This window comes from Ceratosolen solmsi, unplaced genomic scaffold, assembly GCF_000503995.2.
Source record: "Ceratosolen solmsi marchali unplaced genomic scaffold, CerSol_1.0 scaffold47, whole genome shotgun sequence".
Taxonomy (NCBI): Eukaryota; Metazoa; Arthropoda; class Insecta; order Hymenoptera; family Agaonidae; genus Ceratosolen; species Ceratosolen solmsi.
Genome location: NW_011948419.1, coordinates 1,372,360 through 1,392,581, shown reverse-complemented (window position 1 = coordinate 1,392,581; position 20,222 = coordinate 1,372,360). Strand labels below are relative to the sequence as shown.

The 20,222-nt window shown below is 30.7% G+C and overlaps 1 protein-coding gene across 1 annotated transcript; it reads left to right on the top strand.

Annotated features, from left to right (window-relative positions):
- Nucleotides 1-1,667: 1,667 nt before the first annotated feature.
- LOC105360761 (TBP-associated factor 4) lies at nucleotides 1,668-15,147 on the top strand. The gene is made up of 13 exons (XM_011497761.1): nucleotides 1,668-2,108; nucleotides 2,346-3,196; nucleotides 5,029-5,307; nucleotides 7,260-7,382; nucleotides 7,702-8,034; nucleotides 8,363-8,557; nucleotides 9,277-9,315; nucleotides 11,759-11,869; nucleotides 11,936-12,246; nucleotides 12,733-12,899; nucleotides 12,970-13,100; nucleotides 13,432-13,614; nucleotides 14,214-15,147. Exons 1-13 carry the CDS (start codon nucleotides 1,823-1,825, stop codon nucleotides 14,493-14,495), a joined length of 3,291 nt encoding a protein of 1,096 aa, XP_011496063.1. The 5' UTR covers nucleotides 1,668-1,822; the 3' UTR covers nucleotides 14,496-15,147.
- The last annotated feature ends 5,075 nt before the right edge of the window (nucleotides 15,148-20,222 follow it).

The following is a 20,222-nucleotide window of genomic DNA, read 5'->3' as shown; positions in this document are numbered from 1 at the left end:
ACACATAAATTCCGAAGATAAAAGTTAAAACGATTGGTAAAAATATAAGTTAATCGTCAAAAAGGTAATTTATTCAACATTCTTGTTAAGACATCGACATTCTAAATATTTTGTTTCAATATTTCGTAATTATGGCCAGTAGCATTGGAGTTTATTTTATTTAATTATAATTTTCTTAAATTATGTGATGTCATATAAAATGACACGAGTTAAGTTATAGGGTCACTGAATGAGATTTTGACGGTATTTTTCCATTATATTAGATCGAATTTTTTTTTTTTACTTATCTTCCATAAAATCAATTGGATTTATGAGATATGTTATTATAATATAAAAATTATCTACGAGATAACATATTCTATATATTTTTATACCGTGTCTATCGATGGACTTGGAATTATTTGTAAAGAAAAAGCAATAATTTTACTTATGAAATTTCTAAAAAAATATTAATAATTTGTCCTTTAATGGCCATGTTCGTCGAAAATGTAATAAAAGACACTAGCAGGTTGTTTTACAAAGATTTGTTTAATCCATTTGGCGTTTAATGGATCTTTGCACTTGCCAAAAGTAATAATACTACGCGAGGATAAACGAGGATTAGTAGAAAGCAATGACGTAGTAGCTGTAATAAAAATTTGCTTCTATAATTAATAAATAAAGCCAATGTGATCTTACTGGACAAACGTGCGACATGCATAATAATGTACACACGCGCACTCGTGCATACACAGCCGCACATGAAACCTAACAGACACGCGCAGAGAGACAGAGACAGACAGAGAGAGAGAGAGATAGAGATAGAGAGAGAGATAGATAGATAGATAGAGAGATAGATAGATATAGAGAGAGAGAGAGAGAGCTTACGGGAAAGGAGAGAGAAAGAGAATAAAAAAAAATAAATAAATAAAAAAAGCAAAATAAAATTCGATTAGTAATTATTCGATGAAATTAGTCGACGGAGTAAATCGTTGCGTATTCTTTTAAATTTCCAGTGTTAAAGAAGGCAACTCGTGTGTGACGCGGTCGGTAACGGGAGGACTCGTGTCCCGTAAGCCGACCGTCATAATTGCAATACACGTAACAATGGTCTCCACTCGAGCGCGGCAAATCATTGTCCGCGGCTCGAGCGTGCCGCGCTGAAGTACGAGAAGAGGCGGATCGGGTCAGCGCGCGAACAGGATCGCGTGGATACGTACACGATCCCCTAAAGACATGGCTTGGGATGTCTTAGGCCATTTGTCGGTTCGTGCCTTCCCCGCCCTTCCGGAGCTTCTCTAGCTAACAACTCATTCGCAGATCGCGTCCTTGTATCCCATAGCAGCATCTCGACACCAAAAACTAACGGCAACATCAACGGCAAACTTCCGCACCTCACGACGAGTCGCGACTCGCGGCGGATGTGCCTCCGAAGAAAAGGACGCCGCTAGCGGCCGGCGGCTCCGGGCCATTGCAGCGCTAGTAAGGAGGTGGTGGCTGTGGTGGTGGGGAGTAGCAGCAGCAGCAGCAGCAGCAGCCGCAGCAGCCGTAGCAGCCGTAGCAGCACCATCACGAGCAGCAGCACCAACAGCAGCACTATCAGCAGTAGCAGTAGCAACAACCAGCAGCGGCAGCAACGGCGATAAAATCGGCCAAAGTAGCGGCAACAGCAACGGCGTCCGGCTCGCTGGACCTAGGTCGGCGTGGTGCCCCTCGCTTCGAGCCCCCGGCGCAACGCGGCCACAACGGCCAGTGAGCGTGTGCTGAGCGGCGCGCGGCGGCATGTTCCTCCGCAGCCCCTCGCGCATGCGCGGCTCAGTTTACAGTTGGAGCTCGGACGAAAATGGCGTCAGCTAAGTTCCTTGAGGAAGCCCTCAGCACGGACGTCGACGAATCCGCGGTGAGCGCCATCGTCGGCTCCCTCGAGACCCAGCTCGTAACGAGCGCGACGACTCAGCCGACGATCGCCGGTCAGCAGCAGAGTCCGAGCCCGGCCCAGCAACAGCAGAATCACCGGAGTAACGGCTCCTCCGCGGCAGCGGCCGCCGCGGCCACGGCTCTACCTGCCGCCACAACCGCACAGCAGCCGCAGAAGCAGCAGCAGCAACAGCATGTCACCAACGGCACCAGTAATAACAATAGTAACGGCAGCAGCGGCAGCAATAACAACAATAACGGCGGCAACGGCAACGGCGGTGGTGGTGGCGGGAGCGGTGGTGGCGGCAGCGGCGGCAGCGGCGGCGGCGGCGGCGGCGGCGGTGGCGGTGGCGGTAACGGCGGCGGCGGCACCAGCAGCGATAGCGGCAACGGCGGCAATGGTACGAGCACCAGTGGTCAGAGTCAAATGGTCAACAATATGACCGCAGCCACGGCGCAGGAACTCGTCAAGGCGACACCAACGCCAACCAGCACCACCAACAGTGGCCAACTCGCCCTCTCCAATGTCAATGTCGTTACCTGCAGCGGTACACAGCAGCAGCAGCAACAGCAGCAACAGCAACAAGGTGGTCAGATCCAGGTTCAGGCCATGCAACAACAGCAGCAGGCACAGCCACAGAGTGGGCAACCACAGCAGCAACAACAGCAGCAACAACAACAACAACAGCAGCAGCAGCAGCAGCAGCAGCAGCAGGCCACATTCATCAATCAAGTGACGAGCAATCAGGTTACCAGTAATCAGAACAACCAACTTACGGCGTTGGCCAAGGTCCAAGGAGAGCATGTGAAGATTGTTTATCCTGGTAGTGGCCAGGTTATCGCAACCACGGGCATTGTCAATGCTAACAATAAATTAACGTTTCCGACACAAAATGTGGCTCAATTGGCCAATGGTACGCTGGGTGTCGTCACCACCCAGACCGTGCTTCAGAGCACATCTAACGCAGTGAGCAATGTTTCGGGAACACAGACTACTAATCAAGCCACGTTAAACGTCAATAAACAAACTGCTTTGGTTATTAAGACTAGCGTGGCACCCGGTGGCATGGTTTCCGTCCCTATGTCAGTCCCAGTCACGGTTGCCGCCAATATGACTAACACGGCGCAGCAGGCCAAGGCTGGTGTCGCTTCCGCAATAGTGCCCAGTAACGTACAGATACTCAATGTCAATGCTATGCGGCCAGGCACACCAGTGACTGGCCAGCAGGCAGGTAAACAAGTTGCTTCTAGGGTCGTCATCGGCCAGCATATGATGGGAGGACGAGCGGGAGCCCCTGGGGTATGTCCTGTATGACAAGCTTCACATTTTATTAACAAACTAACAGGCTTTTTGTGCGCTGTCACTTGGTTGATTGTGTAGTGCTTAACGCTGGTCTAGATTTCAGTACATATTTACATAAATAAGTATAACCGTTTGAGAAATTTTGAATGCAGGTGAAAAGTAGTTATTATACAATTATATTAATAGAAATTGAATTTAATTAAAAGTAAACGAATGCTGTACAGTCAAAACAAAGTATATTTCATTTATAGTCACCAATTTATTAATATTTCTTCAGTTTCTTTATATGAGTATTTATTAATTGCAAATGAACAATTATCCTTATATTATTTATTTTCCTAATTTAACACGATTTTATATAATTTTATCATTAAATTTCGATTTACCTTACACCCAGATATATAAAAAATTCTAGATATTTACTGAAATTCAGATCAATCAATGAAATATCCTCTTCAAATAATAAGCTTGCGATAATGGATTCATTTATCATTTACTTACATTAGCTTACAACTCTATGGGTCAATACTATGGGTATAATTATGCATTCTCATTTTGTTTTTATTCATCAATTGGAATTTTAACTTTTAATCATGGGACTTTAATGCGTACATAAATTTTTATTCTATCAAAAATATATTGTAGGTTAAAGAAATCAATCCCTGGCTTGGTACTTAGTTAAACTTATTTATTTAGTATTGTACATTATAATTTAGTTTAATTTATAGTTAAAGGATACAAAGGATAAAAAGGATTCAAGGATACATACATTGATTTGTACATGGTTAATATAATTAAATATAACCATGATTAATAATATTGTAATACAAAATATGCATACACACACACACACATATATATATATATATATATATATATAATATGCACACCTACGTATATATATGCATAGGTATATATATATATATATATATATATATATATGTGTGTGTATGCATATTAGTGCGTTCGTGTTTATGTATATGTTTTATGGTGTTTTAAATATTAAAAAATTAAATAATATTTTAAGGATTTTATTGTTTAGTGAAAATTTATTACAATTATAAATACTTTACAAATGTCTAGATTGTAATGAATAATAATTTTAGGTTAGGTTACTTATATTTGTTTATTTATGCTTATTAACTAAAAAATGCAGTGCATAAAGTTACATCATTAAAACAATTTTAACCGATATTATATTATTAATGTATTTTAATTATTTTATTTAATTCTAAACATTTTAGCGTGATGAATAAATCAATTGCTAAGTTAACTTTTTAATAATTAAATGAATAGAGTAATGTACTATTAGATTTAATGTATTAATTACATTTAAGCTTGATTTTTTCATAAATATAAATTTTCAACTAACTTATCTTCTTTTATATGATAATAATTTCAAATATATATATATAATTTTGTTTTTGAACTTTGTTCTAATTTAATCGATATCGTTCTAACCATTTTTAATACATTAGATTTATTTCAAATATGGAATATAATATATTCTATGAATACATAGTGATTTAATTGTGGAATATTTAATTACAAATTATATTCAACTTTCTGGTATTATTAATAACATAAAATTATTGATTAATCATATTATTGTTATTTATCTATTCACTTTGTAATTTAGTCAATATATATATATATATATATATATATATATATATATATATATATATATAATTAGTGCTATATTATTGACAATGAAATAATTATTAAAAATTTAGGCATTTGTTATTAAGCAAAGATAGCTTTGCATTAGTTATCCTGATACTTGGAATGATAATTTGCTATTTGCAATAATAATTTATTATTTTCAGATAACGCTACAGGCTCTCCAGGGTTTACAAGCTGGTACTCAAGGCCACCTATTACTGAAGACAGAAAATGGTCAATTTCAACTACTAAGGGTGGGACCAGCTCCAACTCCTGGTACTCCTGCAGGAACAGTGACTCCTAACAGTATTGCAGGGAATGCAGTGGTAGCTTCACCAAGTGCTACAGGCACAACGTATCGTCTAGCCTCATTGCCAGCTGTAAGTAGGCTAAACGCACAGTTCACTGGTCCACCACTCGCCACAATAAGAAAACCCATTCAGGTGACGCACATTCATACCTCTTAGGAGACTCGAAGTAGCCTCTTTGTAGACGTTTTATTGGTCTCTGTTAAAAAAATTTTATTTTGGAATGCTGTAATTAAGTAGATTTTTAGTTTGTCAATTGGTGGTCACTTAGCATTAAAATTATGAATAGCTTTTTATTTATAAGTCGTATATAGCAACAGAAATTCATGAATTTTGTAAATTTGTAATTTATAGAATTTTATGATTACTTAATGTTTAATATGAAGTAGATTTTGTAGTGTTGATGTAATTCAATTTATGCTATATTTGCTTAATTATAAATGAGTTTTTTGTAATATAATTGAACGTAAGTTAATATACAGAATTAAATCAAATTTAAATATATAGATAATATAATTTCTATAATGTTGGTTTATTAAGTATCGCCAAAAAAAGTATTTAGTCATACAAATATACAATATGCCAATAATTAGTAAATTATGCACGATGCGTTAGATCCATTTCACCAATGTTTAAAGATTCATTTTAAATAATGCCAGTGGTTAAACATAGTTGAATACATAAATTTATATGGTAAAATTTGAATTTAATAAAAAAGATGATGAATTAAAATTCAGTGGCCACCAATTATGTTTTTTTAATTTGCCTTATGGAAGTTCATAAGTTTGAATAAATTTCTTGTATGTCGGTAGTATTAGATACATTAAATCGAATCTAAATAAAGTATTAAAATAAAGTATAAAATTTGTAATAATTATCTATTAATAGCTGGTCCACAATCTTTATGTGAGTATCAAAAGTGAAATGAAAAGTAAAAGTTTTTTTTGAAAAGATATATGGTTAAAGCATATTTCTTGTAACGATAGATTTAAAATTATATACATTAAAAAACAATTTGAAATACCTTGAGTCATCAATGAGATAACCATGCATAGCGCATCAAACTTTTTATAAAAGTATGCATGATAAGTCTTTAAAATTTATATTTAAATTTTTCATATCAACTCTTTTCATTTGAATAGCTTTAGTTAATAAATGTAGCAAGATATTATAGAATTATAAACAATTGTCGTTTCTACCATTTTTTATCATTATTTTGCATGCTATTATTTCTAAGTTTGTAGTATAAACATACGTTATTCAATTATCAATCAAAATAAATTAATCAAGGACTATAGCTACAAGAAATAATTTTAAATAGTGCTTGCATGCACCCAGTAATGCACAATATTATACATTTGTAAAATTGAATTCATGGAATAATTCACACTTCAATATTATTTGAAGCATCTAAAAAATTAATTTGAAATTAATTAAAATAATATTACGAACTATTAGAAATTTAACACAATTTATCCAATATTGCAGTTATTAAGTAATGACCAATAAAAAATTTTAAGCTATACACAGCACACAGTCCGTTAAACTATGAAAACTACGAGTCTTTATAAGGTAAAAGTGCGTTAATAAATTAAGGCAACATGAAATAAAATTATGTCATATATATACATTCATATCGACAAAAATTGAAAAATACAAACTATTAAATACACGTGCAAAATGCATGCAGAAATTGTTATGTATGACTTTGTAGTTGATTGAATGTTTTAATTTATAAAAATATTAAATTAATTTAATTAAATTTATGGTTAGAATACATCTCTTGGAGACTCCTTTTTAATCAAAATAGTTTGAACCAAAGCTGAAAAATAAATTAATAATTTCCATTTGTCAATTCTGAAATATTAGAAATACATTTATCGTTTTAATTGTACAGAATCATAATTTATACAAAGTTCGCATATTAAATATATAATGTTACATAAGAAAATAAAATTAATTTGTGTAAATCTAAACTACCACTTAAAAGTAACAAGTGCTTTTAATGAAATATTCTAGCCATAAATAAAAGTTTTTTATTATTCATTATCCTATTAAAATAATGCGAATATTTTTATTTAATATAGACTGTAGCTCCAACTGTAACTACCACAACTGTTACTCCCGTAACTTCAACTATTGTTGCTGCGACTACTACAGCACCAACGCCAGTTGCTACACCTGCTCAATCGACTGCGTCTCCAACCCAGGTAAAAGTAATAAAAATCTTTTTATATAATCAAACCCAGTTATAGTATTGATATTTGAATAAAATAAATATTATATTATGCCAATAAGTAATATAATTACAGTATATTATAATATTTGTCAATAAGGATTATGTTTATTTATAAAATACATGTTCTTCAAAATACAAAATTATGATTATATACTGTAGTCTGAATTTAGTAATGAACCTAAAACTTAAAGTTTTATTTATTTCATTCAAGCATTAATATTTAACTTGGGTTTTAAAGTATTTAATAAATGCAAAAGTTTCATTTGGATTTTATTGTTATGAAATTGTAGCGACAAACCACAGATAATACCAAAGAAAAGTGCCGTAAATTCTTAGCAAACTTATTAGAGTTGTCTAGTCGAGAACCTAAACATGTGGAACGAAATGTTCGGACGTTAATACAAGAATTAATTGATGTTAAAGTTGAGCCAGAAGAATTCTGTGTTAGATTAGAAAAATTGTTAAATGCATCTCCACAACCGTGTTTGATTGGGTTCCTTAGAAAAAGTTTACCTCTTTTGCGTCAATCACTCGTCACTAAAGAATTGGTTATTGATGGGATACGACCACCACCAGCCAATGTTGTTTTTTCAATAGCCTCAGGAACACCAGTTGTCACACAGGTTAGTAGCTGACACTTGTGTACATTTAAAAATAGTTTTTGGAAGTCAAAATCCATTACAAATTGTTTCAGATGAATTATATGTTTAAGCTGCATCCGAAATATCATTTGAAATCAATTTTTTTTACAAATTATTTTTATAAATAATCATGAAAAAATATACTATTTTAGTCGATGTTTTTTATTAAAATTTTATTTATTAAGCTATTTTACAAAGTATTTTTAATGAAATACATATATATAATTTTTATTATAAATTGATAACACAAGTGAATTGTATTTTATTATACAATTGTATTCTAGATTTTAATTAAAAAGTATTTCTGTAGCAAAACCAAATTAGGCCAACTGTAGCTGTAGCACCTGCGGCATCAACAGCAACACCTTCACCGACACAAGTTGTTGCATCTCCAGCTACTATTGCTGTGACGCCAACGGCAACTACTCAAGTGCGAGTAATGGCACCTCTTACAGGAGTCACAAATATGCCAAGACCTCCACAACCAATGGTTCAACAAAGGCTGGTAAGAGTCAATATAAAATTTGTCGTTATTTGTTAATATTTGAGAAAATATGCAAAAAATTATCAGGAACTTTAAAACTTGAAAACAAAATTCGTTTTTCTTAATATTTCAAAGAAATAAAAATAAGTACAAATTAATATTTTTATTAGCATTACATATATTTCATTTTTAGTTGATTATATTTTATAAGATTGTAATAGCTACAAGATTTGGTTACCTAATTAAAATCGTGACAATTGATTTGTACTAGGATATATTGTTTAAGATATTTAATTAAAATGTTTCATTGAGCTTTTCTTTAAATTAATATCAAAATACGTTTTCAGTAAAACCCACTGTTCAATATATGTTAAAGTAAAAAAAAGAAATATAAATTCATAAATATTTTTCACGCGTGTCTTGAACAATTTATTTTAACTTAAGTACATTGAATATATTAACATATTTATATTCTTATTCAAGAATCATTGAAAAATATTTATCTTGTATGTATAATAGATTTCAAACAAAACTATAATCATCAGCCTTTTTACATTTTTCTTATTTTATTAATAAAAAATTGATTCATTTATTTATTACGTTTATAATACATTCTTAAAAATTGTTTTATTTAACATCTTAGATGGTTTTGTTTGCTATCTTCTCATAATGCAATCATGAAATTAATAAATGTACTTGTATATTGCGTATACGAAAACATTTTATTTGTATTTTTAAAGAATTTGCAAAAACCAGTGACGGCTTCCTTTAACAAAAAAGTAAATATCTCAATCATCATCGTATGCCATTGTCTTGTATTGCACGTTTATATAATCTAATTAAAACATTACCTCATGTTAGCTATTTCGGACATTCGACTGATACTTAATATATTTATTGTTAAGTATTTATCTAATAAATTAATTCGATTAACTCATCTTAGAATTAAAAAAAAATTTTTTAAATAATTCATTACTAATATTTTTTAAAATCATTTTAATATGTAAAAACACAGTAAAGGTTTGGAACAGAACACGTATATAGAAAAGCAGAACTATTAATTATTATTAATTATTAAGATTAAAAGTTGATAAACAATTTCACAAAATCTAAAAGAATATTGATTTTTTTTTCTTAATACATTTTATATTAATAAAATTCAAGATGTTGATTAAAATCATTTTTTACTTTTCAATAGTTTTTCCGATAGATTTTTAATAATTATATTATACGTATATATTGAAATAATGTTTGACTTATACATGAAAAATCTTTATTAATCAGATATCGAAGATAAAATAAGTATAAATTATTAAGGAATTTCATTGTTAGAAATTAGCTTTATAAAAAAAAAAAAAAAAAAAGTTTCTTACAAATTAGATAAATATAAAATATAATTAATTAAGTAGTAATAAATGAAAGAAATATAAATAATAGTATTAATAATTTTCTTAGGGTGGTGTAAAAAACCTTCATACATGATAATAGACATGTAGACATGAATTTTAATGAATGAAGTGTATGTGTGTGCATAAGGAAGGAGTTAATGTTAGTTGTCTTCTGCTGCAATTAGATGACATTATCTGCTACTGCATTTCTTTCTTATTTATCAAATTCATTTGATAAGAATGCATGTTAACCTTCAGCATTTGGACATAGCATACTTTTCGCCGAAATTACTCTATCAGTTTCACGTTAATGCACGTAGCTTTGTGAGCATGTAGCTTCAATGCCATGATATAATTATTGATGTTGAATGCATATGTATTTTCTTCGAGGAATTGGTTTATTTTCAGTCAATTAACGATCCGATAAATTTTTAAAAATTGACTTTGTATACTTTTTATATCTACGTTATAAATGTTCGTTTATTTTCGCAAATCATATATATATATATATATATATATATATATATATAAGCACACACAAGCATCCATAAACACAAACTCACTAATACCATAATTGAAAATTTTTTAAAATACATTCTAGTGAATATTTTATTAAGTGAATATTAAATATCATTCAATGTATAAGATAAAATTCAAAGATAAAATTGAAATTCTGTAAGAATATTATTTTTAATGTAAATCGCTAGTTTTTTTTTCTCTTTAAATAAACGTTTCAAAGAATAATTGGAAAAAGCGAAGAATAAATTTAAAAAAAAAAGAAGTTTTTATCCTTTTGCATTTATTTAGAAATAACCATTATTTTTAAACGAATGAAAAGGTTTATGAGCGATTTTATATAATTGATCATGCAACAAAAGTTGTAGTGTACGAAGTAGGATAGAATATTCGTTACAATCATACGGAAGAATAATTATTTCATTCGATATAGTGATTTGAGCGTATAATTTCAGTAATTATTTAACCGTGTGTAATAGTTAAATAGGTTTAGACGATTAATAGTTTTACAAAATTGTTTTTTATTATTCAATATTATAATGTTATTCGTAATTTTTGCTCTTTAGCTATCTTATATATAGCCCTTAAAAAAAAATAAATTTTTTTTTTACATTCGATAGTAGCCCGATTAATATAAACGTGTATAAATAAAATTTTCAATTGCTATATTTGATAAAAACTCACCCTGATAATCTCGCACAATCTTTCATTTACGTTTACATATCTTTCTAAATTCTTAACAGTACAATATATATTTTATTTAACAATCCTAGTTTATTAGAAGAATGATTATTATCGCTATTATTGCACTTTGAAAATTTGAAAAAATGATTATAAATTTTACGAAATTTGTTTACGAATGCCCCATTAGTATTTTTAGATTAATTTATTCATTATTAATTTTTCATTTTAACATTCATATTTGGCAAGCATTTAAGAATAATTGTTGAAATGCATTCGACACCCAAAAGCATTAGAAATTTATAATATTTTTCTTCAAATTTGGAATTATTTAAGAGGATGTAGAAGCAAAGGTATAAATAGTTTTCGGATAAAAGCAAGATTTTATAGAGCGAAAGAATAATATTTGAATGACCAACAATATGAAATATTAAAAACTTATACTTGAATAGAAACGTATTGGCTTTTCATTTATTTTTTATTATTTACTGTCAAAAAATTCGAGAGACGCAAACAATCTAAACGGCTAAATTCCACCATAATCGAGTGTCAGATATCGCTTTCAATTTGAGGCCTTTTTGTCAATAAGTTTTTCAAATTCGAAATTACAAATCCCGTAAACGTCTGGAATTTTTAGGTGCGTCCGGTGACGACGACTGTGGTGCGCCCCCCGACATCGACTTATGCCGTGAAATCGGGAGCGTTACCCACGGGCTCGATACAGCAACAACAGCAACAACAGCAGCAGCAGCAGCAACAGCAGCAACAGCAGCAGCAGCAACAGCAGCAGCAGCAGCAGCAGCAGCAGCAGCAGCATCAGCAGCAGCAACAACAACATCATCATCATCACCACCACCATCATCATCATCATCAGCAGCAGTCTTCGGTGAGTACAACCGTCAGTAGCGTGAGCAGCGGTGCGAGTATGATTCGACAGCCGACGGGGCCGATCGTCGTGCAAAAGTCATTGCCGGTAACGACAATCGCTAAGACGATCGTCACATCCACGCAAAACAAGACCATCACTACCATCACCACGTTGAACAAAGCCGCAGTGCCTTCCGTACAACCGAAGCCAATACCCAAGGAAAAGGAAAAGAAGACCTTCTCGTCCGCGGGCTATACGTAAGTCATTTCGTTTTTCGGCGGCTTTTGCGCCTGCTTGCGTATATCGTGAGTAGAGTAGTGTAGAGGAAAGGCAAGATAGCAAATGATTAACGCACTAAGACACAATAAACATCATTTAGAAAAATGTTATTCATAATACTGAAGGAACATAACATTTAAAGGGTTATTAATGCACATGGAATCACATAATTTACCAACTATTTTAGTATCTTTTGTAGTTTGTATTAAGTACTATTTTACCATTTTCAAATAGGACTGACTGATGACACTGTGTATTCCTTATTTCGATAATAATATTTTTTAAAAGACTGTTGGCTCAATGTAGAAGAAAGTATTTTTTATGAAGTTATTGAATAATCATCAACAGTAGATTTTCTTTTATTAAAAGAACAATTAATTATTTGTTATTTGCATATCGTTTGTATTAATTTGTATTAATGCGAGCGTTTACAAATTTTATCATTTGATGTAAAATCATTGTAGAGGCGACGATGACATTAATGATGTGGCAGCGATGGGAGGAGTCAATCTGGCGGAAGAATCTCAACGAATCCTTGGATCAACGAAATTCGTTGGAACGCAAATAAGATCGTGCAAAGATGAAATATTTTTGCACATGACACCTTTACAACACAAGATTAACAAAATAGGTTGGTATTTGAAAATAAATTATTCCTATTCTTAAATTGTACAATGAATTTAATGTATTTTTATTTACAGTTACTAGTTATGGCTTAGAAGAGCCCAACCAAGAAGTAGCGTCGTTAATTTCTCATGCAGCACAAGAAAGGTTGAAAAATTTGGTGGAAAAATTGGCTGTTATAGCTGAGCATAGGATAGACCTTGTCAAAGTGAGTATATTCTTAATTATATTGCTTTATATTCATATTTAATTCATATTCTCTTACTTCAATGAAAAATATTCACAAATTTATTACAATATTGTTTGATAAGCATTACAGTTTGGATAAAATTTTTAATGAAAATGCCTTTCATCTGCTTAACACTGTATAATAGCATAAAAATATGTGTTATGTAGAAAATTTATATATAAAAATTATATAAAAACTATAGGAATAGGATTTATGGTCAGTCTTATTTAAAATTCAAGATACAATATTAATAAAAGTTTGATCCTATTAAACATTAAATAATAATTATTGTGACATACTTAATTTATAGGTCGATCCCAGATACGAAGTAACACAGGATGTAAGAGCGCAGTTAAAGTTTTTGGAGGAATTAGATAGGGTGGAACGTAAGAGGCACGAGGAGCACGAGAGGGAAATGCTGTTAAAGGCAGCAAAGAGCAGAGCGAAAACAGAGGATCCAGAACAGGCAAAATTGAAAGCAAAAGCAAAAGAGGTTGGCCCCCCCCCCCCGTTTGTTTGTTTGTTTTTTTTTTTTTTCTATAATTTTTGTATAAAAATCGTTTCGTTTTAATAGATTGTTATATTAAAAATTTTCTTAAACCTTATCGAAATTCATTTTTATATCTCGTAATTTTTAAATAATTCTTTGTAAATGCGATTTTTCATCTTTATCTTTTTCATATGAGTAGAGTAATATCTAAAACAGACTTTTTATTATAAATTTATTATAAATACTTTCAAATGGATGTAGTAGATATTGAACAAGTATTTATTATTCTTGCGTTGGTTATTCTTTTAATAAATAACTTTATGAATGCGAAGAATGTGAGAAAGAGTACCAACAAATTGAGAACGGACGCTCTTGCATGAAAATGACATAAGACAGATGGAAAATAATTCTTCATACCAAACATTCATTTCATTCATCATCAATTCATATCCAACATACCACGATTATTGCGCTTACTTTACGTTTTAGCATCACTTAGACGATGAAATATTTTCGTAATATTGACGTTAATGATATTATTGAAAGTATGCATAAACAGATTCGATATATAAATAACAATTTTGTAAATGTGTCTTTATTAGATGCAAAGAGCAGAGATGGAGGAGGCGCGGCAGCGCGAAGCCAATCAAACGGCTCTGCAGGCAATTGGGCCTCGTAAGAAACCGAAGCTCGACCTTGGCTGTCTGTCATCAAATAGTACTGGCGGTAACGCAGGTCTAAACTCAAGTTCAACGGGCCTTAACCGTCAAATGCCAATGCGACCACGTCTGAAGCGGGTCAATTTCCGAGATTTGCTGTTCCTCTTGGAGCAGGAAAAGGAGACGTGTCGGAGCGTCACCCTCTACAAGTCTTATCTGAAGTGATCCTGCTGTCATCGCCATCGCCGGCATTATCGTCGCCGTAGCCTACGCGAGCAGCTGGCCTCTCGAGTAACGATCGCCCGACGATGATGATGGTTCTACAGACGCGCCTGGGATAAGCGAAAGAACGTTCAGTCCTGGTGTAGTTGTGTTATCGTTTATTTTTCTTTGAAAGCGCCCAAGTCGTCGCCAATAGAGGTGGAGAATTTCTTAGGCGTGCAATAAAAGAAAGGACGTTCGTGTACTTGGTACAGCCAATTGTCGATATTAAGCTTCCCATATATATTTGTAAATTGACTGAGAATAGAGGAGGAACTTTTAAGGTGTATAATATAAAATAGAGATAGAGATAGAGAGAGAATGAAAAAGAGTTTCTTAATTTTTTTCTTTCGTCTTTATCTACTTTGGATTTTCTTGAATCGCGATGTTACGTCATCGAAGAGTCGAGGGACAAAGTAGTGCTCTGGTTGAAAGATTTCATTGAAGGTGCTAAACATTGATAATACATTTCAAATACTTTCCTTGGTTGAGATTGTATTTTCTAATTTAAATCGATCGATTAATTTACCGTGAAAATTATTTGTTGTCGTTTTTACGGAAAATATACATTTATACTATGCATAAGTTGCCGAAATTGAGAACAAATAAAGTGCATTACGTTTAAGTACATTATTTTTGTATTATAAAAAATTGAGAAAGATTAATAAAAGATAAATTCTACATTAATTTCTCATATTCCTACTAGTGTATTTATCGAATGAAATTTATATCGTGAATTTATAATGATAATTGAAAATGCCGAGATAAATATTTAACTAAAGGGATGTATTCTATAATTATGACTGTTTTTATTTAAAATTTATCCGATTATCATGAAATAAGTACAATTATAAAATACGATCGATCAATAATCGCTAATAATTGAAAAGGAAAAACAAAAACAAAAAAACAAAAAACAAAAAAAATACATAGCTCCTGTTATTTACCGTAATTGTTCAAGGTTTTTATAAACGAATATAATTTTAAGTCAAGATCATTTTTAGCTTTAGTATAAAATACAAATTTAAAATAAATATGTCGTATTTAAATGTAATCCTCAAACAAATATCATAGTCTTTATACTATTAATAAATAAAATATTTTATATCTCAACTAAAAGCAATCAATTGCGGCTTTATTATAAATTATCATTTAATTGTTTTCAATGAAATTTTTCAATTAGGGTAAAAAAAACAAAAAAACAAAAAAAAAAAACAAACAAAAAAACGAGGCATTCGTTGTACCAGCTTTTACCAACCAATTTTAACCTCCTCATCAGGAAGTATGAAAATATTTTGAAATAATAAGTGAATGCTTCACGAGTCATTGATGTATAAAATTATGAGTAGTACATGTATGTATCCCCAAAAGCGATGTATGCGGTTCGGTCACAAAGTGCATGTTCTCATTTTTTTTTCTTCATTTTTCTCTGATAAATTAAGCTTTTTGAAACTCTATGTTTTCATTATTTGACATGTACTTTTGGACACTAGTGTAAGCTTTAGCTTTCTTTTAAAAGAAAACAATATATTTTTCACTTGTACTACGAGCCAGGAGCACATTGTCCAAAAAGTATAAATATATTATTTGTACTATTTTATTTGATAATTTAATTAGTTAAGAATCATTGATTGTTTTAGTCGATATCAAAGAATTTTCAGTCCATAGGACTATTGTTATTAGTATATCGTGTTGTATTTATCCATTATTACTATTCATAAATGAAAAAAATACATTGTTATGTCTCTTTTTTACAAATTGAGAAAAAATTAATTTACCAGCAAAAGCAAAAAATTCTTATTTTTAACAAATTCAGTAGAATAATTTAAGTTTGATTCCTTGTGATCGTGCGGCATAATTTGTGGATCTCACAAGAAATGGTGCAGACTTGTGATTTCATGCTTAGTAACGGAGAAGAAAGAATTGTAAGATCAACAGATATGAATCCATGAAGAAAGCGTGTACCTGATTTGTGTGTAACAATGGAGTCGCTATATAATTGTAATACTGATGCCTAATGTCGCCCAGATAATTAAGGAGGATTAATTATTTTATAATGATACGGGAAAGAAGAAGAAGAAGAAGAAAAAAATTTATTCATTAGGCTCCTCAAACTCAATTCGCTTTCCTTCCAATTGTTCCATCTAGATCTTAATCGACGTCATTTTTTTTTTTTATAATGTCCGTTCTAGCGCTAAATAATTATAAATCAAAATGCAGAAAGGACAAAAAGGGGAGAAAAATGATTCACAAAGTGATAAAATGTAATAGAAATAATCATTATTTTGTAAAAAGAGAATTTGTATTTTTCTAAGTTGTAAATACTGATTCTGAAAAATCTTAAACATTGCATTGCTAATAAAAAGATGTTTTTTTTTTTTTTTTTTTTTTTTAAATATCATATTATTACTGTAAAACAAGGAATTTCATTAGTAATCCATGATTATTGTTAGTGAAAGGTATTGAAAGTATTGAAAGGTACATTCAGCTGAAGCTTATAGTAAATAATTTAATAGTCAATAGAAGTAAGAATTCTACATTGATGTACAATTTATTTTACGAGCTTCCTCTGATACAAATCTAAAACAACTTTTCAAAAATAACGGAATAAATAATTTTTTATACTATTTTTATGGTCATTTATGAAATATATATTATGTTAAAGAATATAATTTGTATTTCGTTTATTTAACGTAAGAAACAGTAATTACGATTCAGAGATAAACTAATTTTCTTTATAAAATTTGTAAAATTAATTTATTAAATATCTGGATCCTAAAAATATTCATTGACTCATTTATCCATTTCGCGTAAGCGTTTACGGTCTTTGTAATATATTGTACAGCGACGAAATTTTTTACATGTACAGAAATAAAAATAAAAATAAAAAAAATGGAAAATATCAAAAATTATGAAGAATAGCAAAGCAAAGGCAGGCTACTCGCTGATGCGATTTTTTATTTAATAGTGGAATGACTATTTGACAGTATAAAGGAAATTTATTGTCACAATGTAATTGTAAATGAGAGACGGATAGAAATACGTTTAAAAATAAAAAAAAAAAAAAAGAAGCCTGTACGTAAATGTCGCGAAATTCAGCGACGTTCATATTATGTAGGATTAGGAAGAGACGTATATGCTTCCTTGCGCACGTCTTATTGGCAAGCATTCTTTAATTCTTTATTATTATTATTATTATTATATATATATATATATATTTTTTTTTTTTTTTTTTTTTTAATTCAAACAGTGACACAGTTCGTTTATTACGACATAGCGCATAATTGTATTTATAATAATAGGAACGTTGAGGGGTCGACAAAGCAGAATATTATAACTAGCCGTAGTTGAAAGACATTTTCTAACGTGTGAATCTCGATTGATTCATAAATACACGATTAGCGAAGAGAAGTTTCGTTGTGTATCCAGCCGTATTGTAAATAAATCGGAAACTTTTGCTGTAAATTATTTTGTGCATAAGCTGTAAGGAATACTGCAATGTTATATAGAAACTTTTCGTTTCCTCTCACAAACGAATCTTCTGTACATAGTTCATATTTGCCTTTGCCTTTAAGAATTGCGTCTCAGAAAAGAAAAACGAGGACTGTATCATAACTATACGTGTAACAAGGGTTTTATTACTCCATATTTCTTGTTTTCCTTTTCATTGGAAGAAAGGGGTGATGCGTTCTTTTCCTTTTAATATATATATATATATATATATATATTTTTTTTTTTTTTTTTTTGCTTCTGCAGTCGCGAGCCTTGTCTGCGTTTTTATTGTTTACGTCGAATATTGTCTCGTGTGTACTCGAGACGTAATAAAAATTGTCTCCTGAAACAACCACTATAGTGGGGTTTCATTAAGTATATGAAAAGGATTTAAAAAAATGTATAAAGTTACGGTATAACAGTTTTGGTACTGTATGCTATTTTTACAAAGTGTATTGATTAAGCAGTAGCTTAGAGAAAATTAATAAACACAAAAAAGTTCCAACAGTGACGATCACTTTAGTGGTCATGTATTTTATTCTTTTTTTTTTTTTTTTTATATATATATATGAAAGTCTCTGTGCTCTTTGTACATATACATTTTTGTTTCGTTAGCTCTTTATGTAAATTTTCTTTGATATTCAAAGTTGTTTTTTTCGTAATAAAATTCTATAAAACATATGGCACTACTACGTTTTACTTGCAATTTGATTTAAAAAGATTAAGACAAACTAACAATAAAATTTCGTATAGAATAATGTGTTTATGTATATGTTTATGTATGTATGTGTATATATATATATATATATAAACAAACCGTTACTTGATTATGGCATTTATTTTATTTTCAATATTAGTCGAATTTTATTGAAATATGCGATATAAAGGATTTACTAACGATTAAGGAACAATTTTATTTGTAAAAATGAAGCATGATTAAATTATCGGTTCAAATGTAACGAATTTTGTAAGAAAAATTCATAAAATCTTTTCAAATAATATTTTATTCAATTACATTTATTATTTATTAGCATTGAAGTAGGAATTTCAAAGTATTTGATTCTTAATTTTAATGTATTTTAGCGTCGAGTCTTACACGCTTTAAATTTAATCGGCTCCTATTAACATTTACATTATAGTTTATATAATTTAAACATTCGTTCACTGATGAATCTTAGTAAGGCGTAGACTATATAAGTTAAAGGCAAAGTTTGTTTTTTCACAATATAGGAAATTTATTTTCAATAAACATTGAGTATTATTTAATATAATAGATATTATAGCTTGTAGTACATTTTCTTTTTTTTTTTTTATCGGAATCAAAAATAAAACTAATATTTCTAATCGGGATATAAAATAGTGGTATATTCATTTGAAAGTCAAATGGTAAAATTTTATAATCCATTTCTCTTTAAAAGATATCGAGTTCTTGACTTCACGAATAAGTTGTACTTGGGCATCATAGAGGGAAAATAACAGTTATTGCGAATTTACGTTTTGCCAAACATTATAATTAATTTTAAATTCTATACTAGTCACTCTCCACGATACTTTACGTTTCAATTTTATTAATTTAAAGTATTTGGGTAGGATTCGTTGAAATAAAGTAAAAAGAAGCGGTGAAAATTAATGTTAATATACATTTTCTTGTACACTGTACGAAAAGTATACATATACCGTATTTTCATTTTGAATTAATTATTCAAGAAATAGTGACTAAATTCAGTTTTTTATCGGTATAATTTTGTGTCTAATGACAGAGATGATGCAAATTAATGCATAATTGGCGCAATTGATAAAATTAGCAGAGAAAATTTATAGTATTACGCCAGTGTAGACTAATATAAAAGTTAGTATTTTATTAAACAATTATGAGTGTATTATAATTATAATCAAGAATATGGAGAATCCGAATACTTTTGTATAAATATATAATAAAATAAGTAATGACAATATGTCAAGTTTTAAGAGGTTAGAAAAGGGATCATTCTCTTATTTCACTGTTTTTTAAAAAGTGCATAATTTATAATTTATTTTTCGAAAGTGATAGAAGTTGCAAACACGAGATAGTATATTGATTAATGATTTATGATTTATGATTATAATTTATGAATTATATAAATTCAAAATTTAAGAGTTTCACATTTGTCAATAGTACGTACATACATCCAGAGTAAAAGATAACCTATTCTCTCTCTT

Coding starts and splice junctions, on each gene's coding strand:
- LOC105360761 (XM_011497761.1), top strand. CDS start 1,823: ATGGCGTCAGCTAAGTTCCTTGAGGAAGCCCTCAGCACGGACGTCGAC. Junction 2,109..2,345: donor GCATGTCACCAACGGCACCA/GTAATAACAATA, acceptor ATATGACCGCAG/CCACGGCGCAGGAACTCGTC. Junction 13,101..13,431: donor ATAGGATAGACCTTGTCAAA/GTGAGTATATTC, acceptor CTTAATTTATAG/GTCGATCCCAGATACGAAGT.